General features: G+C 47.1%; 1 protein-coding gene across 2 annotated transcripts in view; it reads left to right on the forward strand.

Moving 5' to 3' along the window:
* The first annotated feature begins 290 nt into the window (after positions 1-290).
* Positions 291-23,873, forward strand: part of EZH1 (enhancer of zeste 1 polycomb repressive complex 2 subunit) — an 834,444-nt gene continuing 810,861 nt past the window's right edge. For both annotated transcript variants that reach the window (XM_069634417.1, XM_069634418.1), the window contains exon 1: positions 291-388. In XM_069634417.1, coding sequence (XP_069490518.1) covers positions 330-388 — 59 coding nt within the window. In that variant the 5' untranslated portion in view covers positions 291-329. The remainder of the gene's footprint in view (positions 389-23,873) is intronic.

A 23,873-nucleotide genomic window follows, 5' to 3' on the forward strand; every position in this document is an offset into this window, starting at 1 on the left:
AGCCTATTGTAGGAGTCACCATGCCCACTGCCACAGGAACGCATACACACGTAGGGGTCAGATGGGCCTACTGCCACATATCAATGAGGTTGTTCTGTAATGATATCCTGTGTGATCCTACCTTGCCCGGTTCCCCAGAGGCATTTCTCTGTATAGCACACCTCGTGCCGAGGCTCGTTTGCTCTCCTGCTGCCTACATCCCGCTGCGCTGCACCGGCCCACCACTGGGGGAGACGCACTACAGCTCCCAGAGTTCAGCGCCACACAGGAAGGCCTCCCCCCACCCCACCCTCCTCGCTCCTCGTGCCCTCTTAAACCTCCTGGAAGTGATGTCAGAGGCTTCAATTGCCAAGGACTTCGATTGGGCGGACATGCTGAGGACAGTGGGGTAAGTGAGGGACTGGGAATGTGTTATGCGCACCCGGAGCTGCCAACGTCGAGCTGCTAGCACTGCTCCCTGTCGGCGCCCGCCGGGGTGGGCACCGTCATGGGAGGGGCGGCCGCCCGCCCGCCCGAGAGGACGTGCCGTGGCGCACATTCCTGCTGCGTATGCTTCCCCTCATCGCTCACTGTTTACATCGAAATGTGCACGCACATGACAGGGCTTGTGCCTGCGCGTCGCCCCTGGCACCAACATCTCTTTAAAGGACCGCAGGGAGCGTGCGTTTTGCGCTCTAGTACCATGGGAAGTGTGTACGTTTTCTTGGCCGAATACACCCAATATTGGGCGTGCGATGTGCAGACGATCACGTGGAATACATAGTTAACGATCTAACAGTAACATTATCAATGGCGTGAGCGTAGGGAGAAACAATCACGTAAATGTGTATTTTCTGCTGCGACACATATGAATATTGTGCTCTAAGTGTCACACGAAGTATGGATTTTTCTGACCTAAACCACCCCTCTCCCCCATTATTATGGGGTGGAATGCGAACGCGTGGTGTGCATGTTACCACCCGAAGTGTATATTTGCTGCGTCAAATGCCCCAGCAAAGGTTGAAGTGTTGCGTAGGCGTCACATCGGCGGATGGATACCTCACGGTCCCTCCCCTGACAGGGTGTGGGGTTAAATACATCGGTGTATTGCTGTCAAGGCACAGGTAGCCCCAGTGAATGAATGCTGGTTTCCAACTGTGAACACACATATAGACTGAGGTGGTTGATATGGGCCTCCAGCTTGTGTTATGTTGTGGTTGTATGCAGTACGAGAACCTTGGAAAAGCACAACCGAGCATAGGTGAATGGGGGAGGGGAATGGGGGCTTCTAGACCCAGAATTAAGGGGTGTGGGCAGGAGGGGTTGGTTGGGTGGGTCAGAGTTTAGGATTTGCGATAATAATTTTGCAATCATTTTTGTTTCCATTCTTCTGAAAATACCGGCGCAGACTTTTCTATGCCCCTAGCCCTCCACACCACCCAACACCTGCACCTCCAGTATATATCGTCGGTGGCCGCCCGATTTCGTCACTGTTATTGCTCAGTACCAGTCGTGCAATGCCAGCCTGGTCATGAAAGGGTGTGCCAGTCAGGAGGAAGCAGCGCTGCGGATAACACGATGCAAGGAATCAGTGTGCGCCGCGGGCAGCAGCACTTGTAAACATCTATCCTGCAAGAAGCGGTGGAGGTGGTGAGAGGGTACCTCAACTGTAACATTCATGTTTTAACCGAATAACGCTTGTGGTGTTGTATGAGGGGTGGTGGTGCCATGCTGTCAGCGCCGCCTTCGGATCAACAGTACTGCCCTGATTTGTGCCTATTAAGCGTACACTAGTAGGACCTCAATTCATTTATCAGCAGATCAAGTGGGTACCAATCACCAAGACTGGCCATAAGAGAAGTTGCGAATGGCCACATCCTATCAGAGGACTCGTGCTGGCCAAACAGTGTGTCTCCCCATCCCTATAGAATGGGGTGCACTGGCCATCTACGGTATTGTCCTGGTATGGGAATCACCGTGCTGGGCACTTTTATAAACCATCGGATGTAAGTAGTGCTGCTAAGCCTGTACCTACCTGTATTTGGAGTCATATGACTGCTCAACTCCTGCACCAGCCTGCCACAGGAATTACAGGGCTGGTTGCATTTTTGGCGAGCCTGCAATAGGAGTCAAAGTGCCGGGCACACAATCTGCTTGGTGTGCACAAACACACTGACCTGTCTGGTACGAGGGTCACTACGCTGGACATATCCGATTTAGGATCCCAGAGCTAGGCAGTAGCTCTACACGTCTCTAGATAGGGATTGCTGCAGAATATACTCTTAAATCCCCAGGTGTACAATGTAACTTGTTGGGTACATGCAATGCCATCTAGCTACCGAGTATTGAGCAAAGCTCGAAGCATGCTAGGAACGCCAGTAATATAATTAATTGGTTCTAGTACCTGTAATCAACTAGCATAGAGATAAGTGTGCTGGGCCCACACTATGCCACCATGCAGGAGTTGCTGACACAAGCTATTCCAGCCTGGTATAAAGGTCATTGTGTCTGGTACACACTGTTCTTATCTGATTTGGAAACCACTATACGGAGTACGTGCTGCGCCCACCTGGTGTAAGAATAACTAAATGAGCTACAGGCTTTTTTCCTCATGTACATTATCAGCCAAGACTCGCCTGCTGTAGCAATTCCTGCTTGGGACACTAAGCCCACCTGGTATAGGAGTCACTTTGTTGTGTGGTTTAGGAGCCACTGTGATGGACACCAACTTTTCTAATCATGCAAGATAAAGTATTACTGTCTGGTGTGGCTTTTTGGCACTGGAGCCCATGGGCTGTGATCTGCTGCCGTGGGAGTCTGTGTCCTCTGATATACACACTAGGAACCTGTTTCTTTGTTGTGATATACTGACGTGGGAGCCTCTGTGCTGTAATGTACTGGTTCAAGAGTCATTGTACTGCGACACAGTGGCACGGAAGCCACTGCTGTGATATACTGGAACAGGAACATCTGTGCTGTAATAAACTGGCACAGGCGCCTTTGTGTTGGGATAAAGCAGCATAGGGTTCTTTGGTCTCTGGTTTACTGACATAGACCCTCTTTGCTATGATATATATTGGCCTAATAGCCTCTACTGTCTGGTGCGCTAAACTGCTCATCCAATTTGGTGTTCAGTGGGCAATAATACCAACAGAGGATCCCTTATGCCGCGATTTACTGGTGTAAGAGGCAGGGTTACTTTTTGGTGTGATATACTGTCATAGGATTCTCTGTGTGGTCAGGTGGGCTACACAGATATAGAAGCAAGGCAATCGGTTCTGGTGTCTTATACTGGCGTGCGGTCACCCAGGAGCCTGTTCGCTATATAGTGTGGTGTACCGGAATAGGCGCCTTTGTGTTTCTGCTCTGACATATTGGCCTATTACCTCTGTGCTTTTCTGTGTGGTGTACGCACAGCCGACTCTGCTGTTTAATGTTGGAGTACCTGTAGTGGGCAACCCCCTGTCCCTTTTGTAGCCATTGACCACATTTTGAGCCCACATCACATATTAGTTACTCTGTTTTTGTAGTGTAATAATAGCAGTCTTGGGCCTTCCCTCTGCCTACTTGCCATACGAGTTACTGCAGGCACAAGTGGGAGCGCCTCGCATAGGATGCACTTTGCGTACACTTGTCTGTCTCATAGATCAGTCATTGGCAGGCTTAGCATATGCACAGTGAATGCCCAGCAGCTTATACTTTTAAAGCAAAGCATCTCTGCACAGTGATGCTTACAATAGACAGGCTTAGCATATACATAGTGTGCATGGAGTGTGTTAGCACAACATGTGCTAATCACTTGGTGACTAATCTATGATGTACTACCCTCTAACATATATATATATATATATATATATATATATATATATATATATATATATATATATATGTGTATTCAAGGAAAAAACGTTTGTTGCAGGGACGTTAAGGTGATAACTTAACGCAACAAAACCCCTGAAATTCGGCTACAGCCACCTTAACTTCGCACCTCCTGTTGCGCAGCCTATGACCACAATGATGACATCACAGATCGCATCACTCATGTCATCACTGGTAACAACACTAATTACATTGTATATAACCGAGTACATCAATAATAGCATTAGACATAACATAATTAATAAGTTAGTGCATAAAAACTTTGATCTTAATGACACGAAAGATAAGCCACTGAATAAACTCGGGGATATCATATCAATTGCACCTTGAAACACTTGTGTATAGGCGGATTACAAATGCCATATCATATCATATCAATGTATATTTTGACCAAACAGAGTCTAGCCATGGGATGGAAAGATACGAGAGAACCGAGTGTGAGCAGATGGTGGAAAGAGCTGGAAAAGGGTGCTTAGAAGGCAAAGTGTAGAGCCTGGAATGGACATACAAAGGTGGATAGCGCTGACGGTAACACTATTAGCAAACAAGGGGGAAGAGGTAAACGAATAGCAATTGGAGGATGTAGATGCAATAAATGTGATTGATTAAAGAGCTAACATGCAGGCTGAGGGGGAGTGGTAGGGGTGGACGTTGGGTAGATGGACGGGTAGATGTGTTGTTGTGAAATTGTGCATTGTGTTAGAGCCTGTTGCTCTGTGGTTGTTATTGTTATATTATGCAAATTTAATAAAAAATCTAAAAATAAAAAATAGCATAATTTAACATTCATAGTTTTGTGGCTACTGTCATCATACCTGAAAGGTAGCCCAATGTACAAGGGTACCCCTTAAGTATATGTGTGCACCTAATCACGCTCACACCAGATTACAGTTCACCCCTCTAGGGAATTAAGGCCAAGAGTCTTTATCTCGCAAGGATAACACGTTTAATCTGTACAGAAATGAGGATGGGGCGGGCAAAGAACTCTGCTCCCCGACCGGCATTCTGCCCCTCTTCCGTGGCTGGCTCCTGCAGACTGGTGCCAAGGAGGAGCCTTATATACTAACTTGGATACTGGATACTGACATGGCTCATCCAAAACTGTCCTTCTACCCTTACCAGGGATGCTGCAGTCTTCCTTCCTGCATGGCCGAGTTTCCATTTAAGACAAACTACTTTATATTTTATCTGATCCAGTAATTCCCCTTAAAAACTTATTTTCACATGCATTGTGTGCATGAGCATGTACACTTCCCTATTCTTAGTCTGCATGGGCATTTGATGGAGAGGAAACAGCGGCACAGGCACTTAGTGTGTTCTGCCAGAGTTAGCCGGGCACCACGGCAATGCCTGTAGTTTATTTTGAGCACAGGCTGCATTCCTTTTGGCACAGAGCCTAATGCTCTTTACCGTGCTTTGAGAAAAACTAAATACAATTTAACATTTTACAAATGTGTTCAGCTAATGGTTATTTGCACGTTATATTTAAATACGATCTTCATTTAGTGGCTGGCCACGTCTGTATGTGATTATTTTTGTATGAAAAAAGCTTTCTCAGTGCTTAGAGAATTGTAAAGCGCTTGGTGGGTGCAGGAAGACATTAGCTCCTCCCCAACATACCCGCAGCTACCATAAAGGCTAAATGCTGCTAAAATAAAAACATAAATGTGTGCTTTTTTTAACACACTTTATTAAAAGGATCAATTAAGGATTATTGATGCATTTATATACATTTGTCTACTTTTATAACTGAAAACTTGGCCCTGAAAGGGGCCATTTTAGGAGAGAGGTGAGGATGAGCATGGAACTGGGAAGGGGATCACATTAGGAATCACACATGTAAGAAAGGGTAAAACAAGGAACATTTATTTTTCTATGTGTTTTAAAATTTTGTGAGTTTTTTTTGGGCTTTTTTAAAAAAAAAAAAGGGGTAAAAAAATATGCTATTCCCAGTGGCGGCAATTGGCCTGGTGTTCTAAAATGGCACTTCTCCAACCACATAGGGTGGCATCTCCCAGCACGATCCAGTTGTGACATCTCAAACATATTACCTGGCTGTCCTGTAGATCAGGTGCAGGCAGGATGGGATGTGGTTGCTGGTGTTGGTGGATGAAACAAAGAAAGGAACAGAAGTGGAAGCCAGTAGCACAGAGGTGCTTTTGGCTGGCTGATGCCAGTGTGTAGATTGTGAACCAGGGCCTCTCACTCTATAGGGTTCCTCCACACTGTCCCAAAGGACACGGACCAGGTGCTGAATCAAAGTAGAGGTTCCCAAACTCTGTGATGGTTTGTTTGAAGGTCCTCTCCACAACACCTTCCCACAGAAAACACACTGAACTTCCTCAACCTCCTTCTTACTGTGTTGCTCCTGTACACAAAAATACTGCCAGCTATCAGTGACTGTTTCCTGGTCACACTGCTTCCGTGTGGCAGTACACACCACATCTTCATCACTGCTGGTCCCAGACATATTAAAAACTTGGGACTGGGTAGGAAAAAACAGAACTGTAAAAAAACACACCACAAAAAGGACTCGGCCACTTAAAATGTAAAAAGTTAAACAAATAAATAAGCTAAAATAAAAAAAACATAAACTGCAAATGACTGGACAAAGGAGAACGGTATAGGAGCAAGAGTGGTGAAAGTGGATACTGGGCTTTACAAGCTCCTGGAGGTTCAAAGGCAAGTTTACCCACCAAGAGAGAAAAAGCAATGAGAAAAAAAGAGGTGTCTTTGGGTGCGATGAATAGCCGCGGCTATACCAACAATCCAATAGGACCGTGACTTTCATGTACGCGGCTTTGACCAGGCGCTTGTTGTAGTCGCACCTAAACCATAACCTAATCCGCAGCCCGCTTATGTGCATTTGCATACTCGTAGCTGCTTCAACGAGAATGACCAACCAGACGGCGTGGTTCGTTAACGCGGCTATGCCCTTCCACGCCGACCAATTTGATTGGGCCCTTTCGTTGATGCAGCTATAGAGGTGTGCAGGCAGGCAGCGAGGTTCCTTCTGGTGGCTACGTGCATTTGCACCTAAACAATCGACCAAATAGATTTTGCACACCGCTTACGCACCTACACATGACCCGTAATGCATCAACGAGAGGGCTCAATCAGGCGGCACAGTTCCTTAACGTGGTTACGCGCATTCGCACCTAGACCATCAACCAATCCGATTTTGCGCTGTGCTTACGCGCCTATATATGACTCGTAGCCCCATCTGAAGTATCAACCAATTATGTGTCGAGTTCCTTAAGAGCAGCTATGACGATAGCCCGTGCATTTGGAATTGACGAATCGGAATGCGCGCTGCAGTGACACGACTCATAGCCGCGCGTGATGAATCAACTCCCTGCGCAACAGTAGTCCAGGGATGAATATCGGTTTCTAAACCTTCAATCCGCCCCACACCTCTAGTACACTAGAAGGGATCTGAACAGATTAGAAACACAAGCAAATTATAAACCTATTTGTCAAATTTTGGTAACATGGACGGAACGGGAGACTTCTCTCCGAAAGGTTGTGGATTGTTGGTTAGTTGCGCACAGCGAAAATATAATTGTTACCCAGTGATAAAAGGGACTGTCCATTCAAGGTTGTATACAAATATCTACTTTGTTATCACAACATACAGTTCTAGCAGACTACAAAATGCAACACACCCTGTAAAGGAATGCAAAGGACAGACAGTTTCAAAGAAGGAAAAGGGTTGCACTCTGGATACTGACAGGAGGGTACTCGGTATAGTAATTAATCGCAATAGTTCAAGGATGCTTGGGAAGCACCAGGGGGACAGAACCACAATGTACCTTGTGCTGTAGGAGTTCTTGGTGCTTGACAGGGTCGAGTCAGTTACAGGGCGCTTTGCAGCTTATGCGATAGAGTTCAAGACGGGAGACAGCTGCAGGTATGATATGATATGGCATTTATAACGCGCTTATACACAAGTGTTTCAAAGTGCGACAAGCAGTTTGGTGAGCGAAGCTGGACGGACGGCAGCAGTTTGGCTTTGACAGTGGCTCAGGGTCAGGAATCATTCTTTGTGCTGGTCGGCAGTTCTGTAGCACTGGTCGTGTCATCTCGGATGGCTTTAGGGACTGCATCGTAAAAACAATCAGCGGTGCAGTCGGTTGCAACTCGAGGAGCTCATCTGCTTCAAAAATGTCCTTTTAAGCCAGATGTCGGTAGATGCTTGTTGGTGCACTCCTAGCTTTTTCACTGGGCTTGTGTCATCCTTTAAGGTGGACGACCCAACGCTGAGGTGTGTTGCAGGCAGTTGCCTTGTCCTTGGTTTGGTTCAGAGACTCTCTGGCACTACCTATTGTAAGGAAGGCTAGTCATCAGAGTAAGACAGTCACAAGTTATCACAGTTCAAGGGTTTTTATGAAACTGTAAAATTGGTGAGATAAATTCCTAAGCTAAACCTAACTCTAAAATGGGAGCAAGCTAGGAGCATCAAATAATAATAATACAGTCCTAGTGGAGTCTAGTCAAATAAAAAGGGCCTATACTAAAAAACAAGTATTGCCAATCCTTACCGCTATGCTACAAAAGAGTGTGGGATAATGTTCACAGGAAAAGAAACAAGTGTTCACAAAGAATGTCAGGATGTTATGGCTGGGGTCTCCCTTCCCGATGTTTTAGCACGGGACAAAGCGGGACACTGTGATAAACCTGAATGTTTCTCCCTAGCTAGTCCCCGGGGATCTGTCATCCAGGTGGCCAGGACATGGCCATCACTATTGGATCCAGTTCCGGGAGGTGGAATGGTGAGGGAGGATCACCTGGATGCGGAGGTCCTCGGGGAGTGGGACACTGACATATAAGACGCGGAATCGCCCTTCCTTCAATACCTCTTCGCCATCCTATCACGTAGGACGTTCGAAAACACTGCCCCCTTTCCTAACATGAACACCCTCTCACAACGGACTAACACCAGAGTCGTTTACCTGATTGTCCCATACAAGGGTCAGGCAAAGTCAGGCAATTGACAAGAACTACGCACACCTGACAGCCCTTTCCCATCCCCACAGGGATAAAAGGTGGAGCAAGAACACACAGTATGAGCAAGGCAGACCGCTATCCAGACCCTGCAGTTCAAGAGGAAGAGAAAGGCGGCAAATAGAGAGGCTGACGAGGAGAGACACAACCTTGCCCTTTTTGAAAAATCCCTACAAACCCTCAGCTGAAAGAAACTTAAGACCAAGGACAATAGCCGAAGTGTGCTGCAACAAATGTCAATGGTACACGCAGCATATTGATGCCGATAAGCCAGAGTGTGGGAGTATCCTGCTTCCGTGATAACGGCCTTGACTCCAGTAAAGAGGAACGCCAAGCGTTTCATCACAGCCAGTGAGTCGAGGGTAGAGCTGATGAGAACTGGGCTGTGGTGAATGAAAGTGGCAAAGTGAGAACTGTAACATTGTAAAGGGGAGACCAGCTGCAGAAGGGGACCGGCACCACATGGGTGCTGCTCCGAGAAACTCTGGTCGATCCCCATCTAAGTCACACTACAGATACCAGAAGGTCGTAGAAGAGCTGCCAAGATAGGTCAAAGTGGTCATACAGGAGGTCGAGCAAAATCCACGTACAGTTGACCTAAGAACTATAAAGAAAGCAAGGGAAGTGAATCCTGTGAACATTGAAAGTATAAATGAATGTGAAGTTGGCAAGTCTAAAGTCCCAAGAAACAGTGTGTTGACAAGAATGAACCCGACAGAGGGATGTCCACTGGAACTGTTTAAAAATACATTAAGGAGGGGGATTGGCTACAGAGCCATGCGATAGGAAGTGATTCTACAGTGCTCCTGCTGATCCTGAATGTTCCGGCCAAGAAGATATGATTTGAATCGGCTATTTTGTGTGATGGTGGAGTTATCAACGCATGAATATCCAAGGAAAAATATGCTCACACATAATCAGTAAAGCGGAGTGCTGATCAAGAGTTACGAGCAAAAGGAAAGTGGCAGTGTCCTATCTGCGAAGCAATAAGATGGCGGCTGGCCTGGGACAAAAGATTGTATCGGCGAGCCAGGGGGAAGAATGAACGTTGCTGAAATACAGAGGAGGCGCCATAAAACCCCAGTCTGCAAACACACAGAATCGGAACAAGAAGAAGCAAGCGGGCTGCTTTTCACTGTGCCGAGGAGTACAGAACCACTGCTGAGATAAGGGTCAGAACGGCAAACTGGACCTAAAGTGGGGAAGCGCAGGCAGACGGCCCGGGGGGTATACCCTGCACCGGAGCTATTGTTACCAAGTGGCCGGCATCAAGCAGCATAAGATAAGAGCCCGGTAATCGCAACGGGCCACTCGGATTGAAAAAGTACGAGGAGGAGTGGATGTATGGCTGCCAGTAAATCAACGCTGAGTACAAATCAGTAACAGAGGACGTTGGGAAGCTGGAAGGTGGTCCACCGTGGAAAGTGGATAAGGGTAGACTGCAAAGGGCTACGTTTCGGAATACTACATGGAAAGGCGGCATGGACACATTGGGCACTCCGAAATGGTAACAGTTGCAAGTACAAGAAGGCGCAGCAGGCCGAAAACTGTGAACTCATTGGAGCGCAGTGAAATCCTGCATGCACTGGAAGCAGGGTAAACCTACAACACCAGACGAGTTCGCTTGAACAAAGGCGATGGTCATGAGAGGCGAAAACATAATACACATATGCTCGTACGATAAACTATTCCTCTGTCCCAGCTGAATGCACGAGCAGTCACCACAAAGGCGAGGAGCTGTAGGAGGAGGTACGGCAGCCTGGCCCAACTACAAACGACTGTGGAACACGTGTAAAGGGCCGTGCACGGGTTCATGATGGGGACCTATACACGACAACTGTAAGGTGCCACTGAGCACTTAGAAAAGAAAATCATAAAAAGGCTCCGCCAAAGGTGGCAGCAAAACAAAATGGTACAGAGGGAAATAGACAACAAGTGCACAGAACCCACCGGTGACATTGCAAATACATACCACTGCGAGGGACTGCCGTACTTAACAGAAAGCCAAGCAGGATATGGAAACACTATTTGGAGGGCAATGTCAGTAGCAGCTGGGAAGCAGTAATACGCCTGCACACAGAGAAGGCACATTGCCTGTCAAGGAGTCCCCCCCCCCTTCTCACCTGAGTCCGTTCTTTACTGGTGTCCTTGGTCGATGCCTTCTTGCGGATGGACTGGGTCTTGAAGAAGGCTGCCTGAGTCTCTTCCGAATCCAGAATGCGTTCAGTTTCCGGGACGCCGAATCCAGGAATCCAGGAGGCAGTGGAAGCACGCTAGCCATTAATCCAGGAGGTAAGTAGAAGGGGGAGGACAAGGAAGGGATAGCAGAATTGGAAAAAGGAGAAGAACCGCGAGCTACGGAGCACACGTCTGGTCGCTACTTCGCAATAGCATTGAGACACGCAGAGCCGCGGAAGGCGTGGTCTATTAGTAGAAAAGGCTATGTCCAGCGCATGGAGTGAGAAGGGATTACGCTGGACGGCCATGTTGGGAGTATTAATGAGTGTAAGCCCGCTGTGACAGGGACCAAGAAGCCCAAAAGGGGCGCACTCTGTGATTCATGACAGCATGCCTCCTCCGAAGTCCTTTCCCTCCAGGTTTGCCCGGGTGAATGAGATTAAATCTTCTGAGCAGCCGAGGGGCCTTGATGTTTGATATAGGCTCCCAGGTTCTTTCACTAGGGGGATCTCCTTTCCATTCAACCAGATATTGAAGCTGGTCCCTTCTATACCTGGAATCACAAATCCGGGACACCTCGTATTCCAATTGGTTGTCGACCAGTATAGGAGGAAGTTTGCAGGGTTTCCGGGAGGATGGATAGTAGGGTTTCAGCAAAGATGTGTGAAAGACTGGGCGTATTTTCTTCCAGGAGTCTGGCATTTTGATCCGATAAGAAACATGATTTATAGCTTCTTTGGTGGGAAAGGGACCATAGTATCGAGGGGCCAATTTACTAGGCCGTAGGTGTCGGGGTAGTAATGTTGAGGACAACTAGACCAGGTCACCGATTGCATAAGAAGGGCCTGGTCTTCTTTTGGAATCTGCATATTTCTTGGTCTGTTTTCTGGCCTTCTCCAAAAATTCCTTGGCTTCCTTATGTATATTGACAAGGGTGTCGATCCAGGAGTCAACTGTAGGTACTGGTGTAGGTTGAGGAAGAACAGAAGGCAGGACCGATGGATGGAAACCTTGACTGCAATAAAAGGGGCTGGTCTTAAGTGCCGAATGGTCGGAATTGTTGTAGGCAAATTCAGCCACGGGTATCAGGAGGGACCAGTCATCCTGAACCTTGGTGGCAAAGCATTGAAGATACTGTTCCAGGGTTTGATTGACACGTTCTGTGGCTCTGTTGGTTTGAGGGTGATATCCTGAAGAAAGGGCACGTTGGATTCCTAAGCATTGACAGAGACATTTCCAGAATTGTGAGATGTATTGAGGTCCACGATCCGATATGATCTTGGAAGGGAATCCATGCAAACGGAATATGTGTTCCAGGAAGATTCCTGCTAGTTCAGAGGAGGATGGCAGTTTATGCAGGGGTGTAAAATGAGCCATATGAGTAAACAAGTCTATGGTAACATAATGGTAGTGTATCCACGGGAAGGTGGTAGTTCCACAATGAAGTCCGTAGCGATAATCTCCCATGGCCTGGTTGGCAGTGTAGGTTCCAGTAGAAGGCCCTGCCGGTCTCTTGTTGTCATGTTTATTTTGACTGCAAACAATACAGGATTGAATGTACTGCCGTACGTCGAATCTCATCCTAGGCCACCAGAATTGCCTTTGTATAAGATGGAGGGTATTGGCGATGCCACGATGTCCAGAGTGTAGGGTATCATGACAGAGATTTATTCTTTTTTTGTAGCCTTTTTGTAGGGATGCCCAATACACTGTCCTTGAACAGATACCCTTCCCGGACCCTTAGATTCCATTGATTTTTCTTGGATATATCCTTCCACAGATCAGAGGATTGGGTCTGAGCTTGGATTTCTTCAAGGAGGTTGACTGCTTGGGCTACAAAGATCTTGGGGGGGGGGGGGAAACATCTGAGGATATGCCTTGTCTTCAATGGGCTCGTAGTCTGGTCGTCGAGATAAGGCGTCAGCAGTTAGGTTTTGTGATCCTGGAACATGAGTGATGTGGAACTGGTACTGGGCAAAGAAGTAGGCCCATCACGCCTGACTATTCCTACACTCCAAAGACTGTAGAATCTGGAGGTTCCGGTGGTCCGTACGGACCTGAACTGGATGTTTAGCTCCCAGAAGTAAATGTCGCCACTCAGTGAAGGTTTGACAATGGCTAACAATTCCTTTTCCAGGACTGAATAGTGTGTTTCACTAGGAGTCAGGGTTCGTGAAAGATAAGCAATTGGGTGTTCCAGTGTATCTCCTAATTCTTGCTTCAGGACCGCACCTATGGCGTAATTAGAGGTGTCCGTTTCTACTAGGAAGGGTCGACTAGTATCGGGTTGGGCCAAGATAGGAGCTTGTGTAAACTGTCTTCAGACGCTGGAACGCCGTTTCTTGTAGTGTAGACCAGAGGAAGGGAGTGTCTTTCTTCAGGAGAGCAACAATTGGTTGTACTATCTCGGAGAAATTAGATATGAACTTGCAGTAGAAATTGGCAAGGCCCAGGAATGATTGAACTTGTTTCACGGAAGTAGGAGCAGGCCAGGTCAGTATGGCCTTTACCTTTGAAGGATCCATACCGATTCCTTCTGGGCTAAGGATAAATCCTAGGTAATGAACGGAGGTTACATGAAACAAACATTTTTCGGGTTTGGCTAAGAGTTTGTGTTCTCTAAGTCGCTGCAAGACTGCCTTCACGTGCTCTTCATGTTGTATAGGGTCCTTGGAGAAGATCAATATGTCATCCAGATATACAATGACGAAGAGAAACAACATGTCAGAAAACACCCTGTCCATAAAGCGTTGGAAAATTGCCGGGGCATTAGCTAGTCCAAAGGGCATGACTAGATATTCATAATGGCCAAAGGGTGTTCTGAAGGCGGTTTTCCATTCGTCCCCTTCCCGGACACGAATCAAATGATAGGCGCCCCTGAGATCCTACTTGGTGAATATTACCGCGCCTCTCACGGCTTCCAGGATGTCCGAAATCAAGGTTAACGGGTACCGGTCCTTGAGGGTGCATTGATTTAGGCCGCGATAATCGAGGCAGGGTCTAAGTTCCTTGGTATCCTTCTTGGGAACAAAGAATAGGGAAGCACCTGCAGGAGATTTTGAAGGTCTTATGGTGCCATTTTCAAGGTTGGTATCCAGGTATTCTCTTAGGGCCTTTTTCTCGGGTTCGGAAAGGATGAACATCCTGCCGAAGGGAATCACTGCCGAGGGTTCTGTATCTATTGCGCAGCCTTCATGTCTGTGTGGGGGTAAGGCCTGGACTATGCCAGTCGAAATCACATCAGCATATCCTTGATAGGCCTCAGGAACGTGTATGACATTAGACACCATGAGTGATGTCTGTTGTTCCCTTGTTGGTTCCTTTGGGTGTGTTAACGGAGGTTCCAGGGATAGGCAGTGAGACATGCAAAACTCTGAGCCTAGGAATAGAGAACCCGCTGTCCAGTTGATATATGGATTGTGTTTCTGTTGCCAGTGCATACCCGAAACCATGGGGTAATGAGCTGACTTAATGATGTCAAACATCAGCTCCTGATGGTGATTTATTGAAAGCTGGATCTCTTTGGTCTGCAGGCTTATGGGCCCTGATGCGAGGGGTTTTCCGTCAATAGCTTCCACAGGTTGCATGGTGCCTCGTGTCTCGTACGGAATTCGATGTTTAGTAACCCATTCTTGATTGATAAATAGCCCCATAGCTCCGCAGTCTACCAGGGCCAAAATGGAATAGGTCTTATTCTTGGAGGGTTATAAGAAGGCCTGTAATATCACCAAATTGTTTCGTCCAGGAGAGTTCAAGGATGGAATTGATGTGGAGCAAACATCTCTCTCCCGAAGCTCTGCTCCATCTAGGATCGGGAGCTGGCTTTTCCCGAATGTCGAGGGGGTGCTAGAGACCATTCCTTAACCAAATGCTTATCTGAGGCACAATACATGCACAAGCCTGTATGAATCCTTCTCATTCTCTCTTGCGGAGATATGGGTCCACGAAAAGCCCCAATCTGTATGGGCTCTGGTTCCGTGACTGGGCTTGGGTTGGTGTCCGTTCTGACGGTACTCTCATATGATACCTTGGGAGGAATTCCCTTGGTTTTTTTTCTTTTCTGTCTTCCTTTCCTGGATGAGGAAGTCAATTTGCATGGCAAGATCCATTAGTGCCTGGAACGAGCTTGGTCGTGCCACTCTGGCCAGCTCATCCTTAATCTCTTCGTTCAATCCTCTCCTGAACAGGGTAAAGCTCGCCTCAGCGGACCAGTCAGCTTCCTTAGCCAATTGTTTAAATCGGGTCACATACGTAAGCATATCCTGGGAACCTTGCTGAAAGTCTAACAGGCGTTCCTGGGCGCTGTAAACCTGCTCAGGGCGGTCAAACATGTTTTTAAGGGCCTGTATAAACCCATCATAGTCGTCCAAGAGGGTATCACTAGTGTTAACGAGGGGAGTAGCCCAAGTTAAGGCATTCCCGGAAAGGTGAGAGATTATAAAACCCACCTTGGCCCTGGGGGTCGAAAAGTAATAGGGCTTGAAGGTAAAGTGGACCAAGCACGAATCCAGGAATGCACAAAGGGTCTTTGCTGAGCCGTCATATTTGTCCACGATGCCACCCTTTAAGACACTTTCTTTTGTAGCAGAATCCCGGGATAGGACCAACTGTTTGAGAGCGGCGTTCTCCGCCTTTAAATTCTGTACCTCGGTTGATAATTCCTGCATACTACGCATCAGGTCCTGCACGGCAGCCTCCATATCAATATCAAGTTCCCCCTTCTCACCTGAGTCCTTTCTTTAATGGTGTCCGTGGTCGATGCCTTCTTGCGGATGGACCGGGTTTTGAAGAAGGCTGCCCGAGTCTCTTCCGAATCCAGAATGCGTTCAGTTTCTGGGACGCCGAATCCAGGAGGCAGTGGAAGCACGCTAGCCACGGTTCCAGGAGGTAAGTAGAAGGGGGAGGACAAGGAAGGGATAGCGGAATCGGAAAAAGGAGAAGAACCGCGAGCTATGGAGCACACTTCTGGTCGCTACTTCGCAATAGCATTGAGACGCGCGGAGCCACGGAAGACGTGGTCTATTAGTAGAAAAGGCTACGTCCAGCACATGGAGCAAGAAGGGATTTCGCTGGACGGCCATGTTGGGAGTATTAATGAGTGCAAGCCCGCTGTGACAGGGACCAAGAAGCCCAAAAGGGGCGCACTCTGTGATTCATGACATTCCCAGGGGAGCAGGAATCAATGTGCACGGTCCTGTATAGAGAATAGCACTGTGGTCATACTCGGCAGTAATCCTGGGGAGACGCATGGCAACCCAGCCCATACAAAGAGAGAAGGCCTAATGGGAGCAGGCCATGGAGCCGCAGCAACACAGCTTGTATATGAAGAGACGAGTGACTAAGAGAGAGAACCGGCAGAGAAGAGGGGCAGGCGGACGCTGGTAGATCAGACTAGCACCAGCCGTAGACCAGAGACCTCAGCTATTGCAAACTGCAGCAGAACAAAAGGCAGTCGGATAAAGGTGATTGAGGACTTCTAGAGGAGACAAGTGGCACAAAGACTCTTAAGAAAAGTACTAGGCCCACGAAGGAAGGTAGGGTACTGAAGGCAAACTGCAAAACGCAGCCCCCCCCAAGCAAGCCAGTCCAGATCCGGGGGGAGCAGATACCAGGCAGTGCTAAGACGCAGAGGGCCAACTTCACACAGTGACAAACACGAAGAGGAAATGTCTGCAGAAACATTGTGCGACTCCTGGCAATTGCAGAACAGTATGGAAGTAGGATAGCCGAGCCACAGGTGCGAGGAGGCGCTACAAAGGCATCGAAAGCGAATAAGAACAAAGGGAAGCAGTCGTCGATAGAGGCATTCGCCAAAACTGCTCGGATGACTGACAGCGCGAAAATGACAACGCAGGATGCACGTGAAGGTGAAGCAGCGGGGCGAATGGACCAGCAAATACTAGAGGCTATAGCCGAGCTGAAGGCAACGTTGGAATTCAAAATCGACGCAATGAGCATCGATATGACCCTCTTGAGACAGGATGTTAAAGCACTGACAGAACGCACAGTGGTGTTGGAGTAGGAAGTGAAGGCTAACACAGGCAGTTGCAACGAAAACTCCCAGGAAGTCTCTTTGCCGAAGCAACAGGTGCAGAATCTTGAAAACAGAGCTGAAGAGGGGGAGGGATGCGCACGGAGGAATAGCGTACAGATAACTGGGCTCCTGGAAGGGGAGCAAGGTCAGAACCCGACCAACTATATAGAAGATCTGCTTTTGCAGGAAATGGGAGCCGGATCACTCACCCAAGGTTTTACAGTGGAAAGGGCGCACAGAGCCCTAACAAGGAGACTGCCGCCTGGAGCCACGGACGATAATTGCCAAGATATTAAACTACAATGACAGCGAGAGAATTCTAGAACACTTCCGCAAAGGAGGAACTATTAGCCGTGCATCGGCATCCATCACAGCATACCCGGATTATACTTTTTTGGTGTAAAAACAAAGGATGAGCTATGGAGCTGTTAAAAAGAGGTTACACGCCACCAATCTCAAGTATATGTTGATGAACCCAGTGAAGATGAAGGTCCTGCAGAAAGATTGTGCTGTGACACCGGAAGATGTGAGCAAATGGATGGACTTGCAAAATATGCCGATGGAGAAAGACCAGATGGGAGAAGGAAGTGATAAGTGAAGCTGCAATGTGTGATAAATGTACTCTTGCGTGACATGTTGGCCAACACCTAATGAGTCGACAGATATTTATGTTGAAAATGTATGCGTTTTTTATTGTTGCTAAATGCAGGAGGCACATGTGCTGCTTAGCCACAAGCTGTGCTGAAAATCACACCATTACCCTCATTAGGTTAGGTTAGTTGGGATACTAATAGTTCAGTATCCTCCTGCTGCACTCCGAGTACCGGCAATCGGCCAGAAAAAGAACGGGAGGCGGGGATGCCTGAGATTCAGTTATGGAGCTGGGGAAATGTTGGTAACAGTTGGTGGGGCGGGAGGGGAGTTGTGGTAGTTAAAGGGAAGTTGGCCTACGGGAATGCACTGGGAAATAATAGAGGCGGTGTAAGGGGAGGGACGAAAGTGGTAGAGACTGGAGAATATGGGTGAACTTAAAATAACAACCTGGAATGTGAGAGGCTTGAACAACTATATCAAAAGGAACCGAGTTACGACATATTTGAGACGCCAGAAAATAGATATAGCACTCCTGCAAGGAACCTACCTGACCAGAGAGAAACAAGACATAATAGCATGAAAGTGGAGCGGAGTGACTATGGGCTCAACATACTCGGCATATGCTAGAGGGGTCCTGATTTGGGTAGCACCAACGGTCCCATTCATGATCCTCCAGACCTTTCTAGATAAAGATGGTAGGATGTTGATAATGCGGGGATTGGTTGAAAGTAAAGAAATATGTGTCATTAATATGTATGCCCCGAACCAGGACACAGCAGCTTACTTTAGAGCTTTATATCCTAAGATTAGTCCTTATAGAGATGGAGCGGTGATATGTGGTGGAGATTTTAATTGCACTTTGGACCCGACAAGGGGTAGATCAGACAACAAGTTTGCTTACCCAACCCCTTTGGCCAAAGCTTAGAACACGCTGTTGCATACATTTAAGTTAGTCGATGTATGGAGAACAATGTATCCACAAGACCGAGTATACTCGCACTATACTGCCCATGATGAACCTATACACAAGGTTAGACTACGTGTTCGTGGGGGAGGAAATGCTGAGTGAGTTCAAACAAGTTGAGAATAAAGCTAGGGGCCTGTTGGATCATGCCCCCCTGGTTGTTACGTGGCAGGTTCTCTCCCCTCCCCCACTTCAGCCCCCCCGTTGCCGAAATTCTGACCTGGAGGCTTAGAATTGAAGCCCTGAAAAACACGAGGTTCCGAGAACACTTGAGAGCTGAGGTGAGAGATTATTTTGAGAACAATACTGGCAGTATAAACTCAGCCGCTATGCTGTGGGAGGCCTTTAAAGTGGTGGTTAGAGGGGCAGCTATAGCCAAGTCGAAAGGGATGCAAGATGTCATAACGTGGGATCTACAAAAGGGGGAGAGGAAATTAGAAACCATATTGCAGGCAGGAAATAGATCCCTGGAAGAACCCAGGGAAGTGTCCAGCCTACAACAGGAGTGTATGGGATAGGCAAACAAAGTTATGAGAGATACATTGAGAGACAACACACAGAGGGGGACAAACTGGGCAGATTATTAGCATGGCTGTATAAGAGTGAGACCACACGGCAAACAATTAGAGCAGTGAAGGGGATGGGCGGGAAGATGCGGGAGACCCAAAGAGAAGTGAATACATGTTTTTAAGACTATTATAGGCACCTCTAGAACGAACCCGCGAGAGATGAGGAGATGAATATACAAAATGCATTGGTTGAGTTCAATCTTCCCAAACTAAATAAGGAGGAGTGCGACAGCCTAGAAGTCCCTATCACGTTAGAAGAGCTAGAGAGTGTGATAAAGGAACTAGTAAGGTCCCAGGAGCAGATGGGCTCCCCGGAGAATTTGATAAAGAATATATAGTCAAAATACTTTCCCCATTATTGGCAATGCTAAACGAGGCACTACACACGGGTAAATCGCCAGGGTGCCTGCGGGAGTTGATGATAATCCCACTCCACAAACCAAATAAGACTGATACAGAATGTGGCTCATACAGGCCCCATTCGCTGCTGAATCAAGATGGGAAGATTCTTACAGCAGTCATGGCAAAGAGGCTTAAACCGCTCATAAGTAAACTCATACACCCAGACTAGACCTGATAGGTCCCACACAGAAATATCACCAACAACTTGCGGAGATTACACCACATAATAGATTATACCCTGAGGGATACACAGGAAGCGGCAGTAGTGGTACTTGATGCAATGAAGGCATTTGACTCAGGTGGCCTTGACTGATGGCGGTCCTGAAAGAATTCGGTTTTGGGCCCACATAGATTGAATGGGTAGGGCTGCTGTACAATGAGCCGATAGCAAGAGTCAAGATGGGCTCTACGGTCTCTGTGCAATGTCAACTAAGTATGGGCACAAGACAAGGATGCCTAGGGTCTCAGATGCTCTTCATTTTAGCGCTGGGACCACTAGCGGTTTATTTACGGCAGGAATACAGAGAGGTGGGTATAAGCACTTCAGGGGAGAGGCACCTGATATCGTTGTATGCAGATGATATGCTCCTATAGCTGCAGTACCCAGAGGAGAATTTACAATATATCCTAGATGTGATGGAACTGTATGCAGCACTGTCAGGCATAAGTATCAACTCCCAGACGTCGAGTCTGTACCCCCTGGGAGTGTATGTGGGGAAGCCTATACACACACTGCCGGTGCTACTGAATAAGTGGGAGATAGTGACGTTTAGATACTTGAGAGTCGATTTATATCATGACCCGCAGCTAGAACATGTACATAACACTGAAGGCGGTGACCAAGATTGAGAACTGCATGGCATTTTGGACTAGGCTACCATTGTCCATGATGGGGCGCGCATCATTATTGAAGATGGTGGTGCTGCCGAGACTCCTGCATTGCTTTGCAAATGTCCCATTTCGAATACCTAAGAAGTTATGCAGGGGCTCCTTATGGCACAATTCTAGGTGTAGAGTGGCACTTTTTGAATGTATTTTATTTATTTGTTACACGTCCAAACACTGGGGTATCACAGAGTGGTTGCAGACAGCTTAGGCATTGGTCATACATTTAAACAGTGTACAGAGGCTATTAACAGACAATAAATCATACAATACGTTCATGAACAGTATATACAGGTTCAGCAGGCGGGTTTATGCTAACATAGCTTCGTGAAACAGAAAGCTAGTATTGGTTAAATAACCATGTTTTTAGCCGTTTGTTAAAGCCGTGGAGAGAGGTCTCTTTTTCGATATTGAGGGGGAGGGTGTTCCAGTGTTTAGGGGCTAGATCAAGAAAGCTGCTGCCCCCTTCTCTGGCAGTTTTGTACCGTGGGGGCACTAACAGCAGGTTATCATTGGATCTCGATGTTCTGGTAGATTCTTTTTTCTGTAGGGAATTATTGAGGTATATTGGGGCTTTTTTGGCAAGACATTTGTGGGCAATGCAGAGTGTTTTAAAGATAATTCTAGCTTTGATTGGTAGCAAGTGGGCATCCTTCCTAGTCTTGTAGATGTGATCAAACTTTTTTATCCCTAATGCTGCCCTTAAGACTTTATTTTGCAAGAGCTGCAGTTTAGTGAGGTTGGAATTAGAGGTCCCTAGCAATAGCACATTGCAGTATAATACCAATGCCCTGGCCAGGGTGAGGCAGTTGGAGGGGGTCAGAAATTGTCGACTTGGTGCAATACGTTTGGGGTATAGGCCGTAGAGGATGAGAGCGTGCTAATGTTTGGCCATAGTGAGATTAGCGTCTAGGTAGACGCCTAATGTTTTCACTTGCTTCGGTACTGGGATCAGAGTACCATCAATATTGATGGCAGAGTAGTCTGCGTGGAGGGCAGATATTTTAGGTGGGGATCCCACAATGAGAATTTCAGTCTTCTCATCGTTGAGACAGAGTATTCAATGCCATCCAGTTATGGATGATGGCATATATTTTATTAATGGTGTCGGTGTCCTTGACGTAGTTGCCTGAGATGGGTATGAGGATCTGGGTGTCATCAGCAAAATTGGTATAGATGACACCCATATTGTCTAATGCCGAAAAGAGGAGCTTTGTGTTGGCATTTTAGAGTGTAGGAGAGAGGCATGATCCTTGGGGTACTCCAATGGGGACTGGGATGGGATAAGATGCTTTTTTTACCTATGGCGACTCTAGAAGTGCGTTCGGCTAGAAAAGATTTCACCCACATAGTGGAATCATTGGAGAAGTTGAAATCCTTGGCAAGTGAAGTGCACAGTTTATCATGGTCTATGAGGTCAAATGCCGCTGGGAGGTCTAATAGCATGAGTATGCATAGCTTACCTGAATCTCTAATAGCGTCCATCTGGATTTTAAGATCCAGGAGGGCTGTTTCCGTGCTATGATTGGGCCTAAAACCTGATTGTCTAGTTCTGAGAAGTTGGTTATGTTCAAGGTGAGCTTGGATTTGACTGTATGCTATTTGGTCTGAGTTTAAGTAGGAATGGGACCGTAGTTATTAGTCTGTAATTAGTTGGTATGGTGGGGTCTAATGTTGGTTTTTCTAGAAGTGGGGTGACCCAGGCTTCTTTGATACTGGCTGGGACAGTGTTAGAGTTGAAGGAGGAATTGACAAATTTGGGAATAGTTGGGGTAAGGGTGGATGCACATGCTTTGACAAGTTTTGCAGGGACGCTGTCCCCTTTGCAGTTGGAGGCTTTTAACTTGGAGATCGTGTCGAGCACTAGTTATTGAGTGACTGGGGTGAAGAAGAATAGGGAGTTAGCATTGTCAGAAGCGGTGGGGAGTGGGTTGGAGGTTAGGGCATTTTTATCTGCTAATACCAATCTTTTGGTAGTTATTTTGTTTTGTAGCAGATCGATTTTGGAGGCAAGAGCATCTTGTATGGTGGTGCACCATTCTTTACTAGAGTTGGCGCAGGCCACTGTAGGTATGGGATTTTCTAATTCTCTGAGAATAGAGAAGAGTTCTTTAGAGTCCGAGACTGCATTGCCGATGCGCGTGCTGTAGGAATTAGCTTTATGTGAGACGATGGCTGTTTTATATATTTTATTGGCGTCCTTGAAGGATTTGGCAGAGACGGGGTGGGGTTTTTGTTGTAGATGTGTTGAAGAGAGCGTTTGTTCCGTCTTAGGGATGCTAGTTCTTCATTGAACCAGAAATTAGACTTTTTTTTGCATGTCGTGTTTTAGTAGTGATGGGTGCTACTTCGTGAATAGTAAGGATAAGGCATTTATGGTAATACTCAGCAACGATCCTAATGTCATCGCCAACGACTACGTTGGTTTCTAGTGTTTTGTTGAGGATAGGGGTAGAAGTCTCTACGGTGAGCTTACGGGGGTTTCTGGCTTCTAATGTTTCAATATCTTTGGCCTTAGGAGGACAGGGTTCATCGCTCAAGAGGGTGAATTCTAAGCAAAAATGGTCCGTCCAGCTGAGGGGGGTAATTGAGTCTATGGAGAGTCTGGTGTTAAGAGAGAGAATCCAATCAAGGGTTCTACCCTTGGTGGGGTCTTTAACCAGTTGGATGAAGTTCATATCTTTAAGCGCTCAGGATACGGTTGTGGCTTTAAGGTCTTGGTCAGCATTGAAGCCTAGGTTCAGGTCTCCGAGGATTATGCATTTGGTGTTGGGTTTAATGATGGGTGCAAGTAATAGTGGGATGTGGGGGTTCTGTAGATCACCACAATGTTAATTGTGGTTTTCTCGTTCATAGCAAGTTTATCTAGCAGTAGTTCATACCATGCAATGTCTTCGAGAGCTTGATCTGATTTGTAGATTGCTCTTAGCTATGATGGCTATGCCACCTCCTGTATAATTTGTTCTGTTAGCTCTGAGGATGGTGTAGTCTGGTGGGATAGTCTGGTGGGATAGCTAGGGCTAGTAGTGGGCCTGAGGCTTGGTGGAGCCAAGATTCTGTAATAACTAATAGATCCAGGTTTTGTTCAATGATTAGGTCATGGATTTCGATAGCATGGGCTCCTAGGGATCGGGCGTTGATGAGGGCGCTTTTGAAGCTAGTCAGTGGCTTGGATTCAGCTATTGGGGCGGGCTTGGGCATCTGAGGAGAAACAGCATTGATGGTCCTTTTGGTGGTCGATGCAGTACATGTGTTATGTTTTTTATTTTGCCAGGAGTCGATGGACTTGGGGAGATTGGGTGTCGCAAAAGTGGGGGTGAGGCTACGGTGGAGAAGTTTAGTGCGAGATCTTAGGCAAAGCGTCCTATAGTTCCCTATGATGGGG

Source organism: Ambystoma mexicanum, chromosome 13 (genome assembly GCF_040938575.1).
Source record: "Ambystoma mexicanum isolate Mex_15411 chromosome 13, UKY_AmexF1_1, whole genome shotgun sequence".
In the NCBI taxonomy this organism is placed as follows: domain Eukaryota; kingdom Metazoa; phylum Chordata; class Amphibia; order Caudata; family Ambystomatidae; genus Ambystoma; species Ambystoma mexicanum.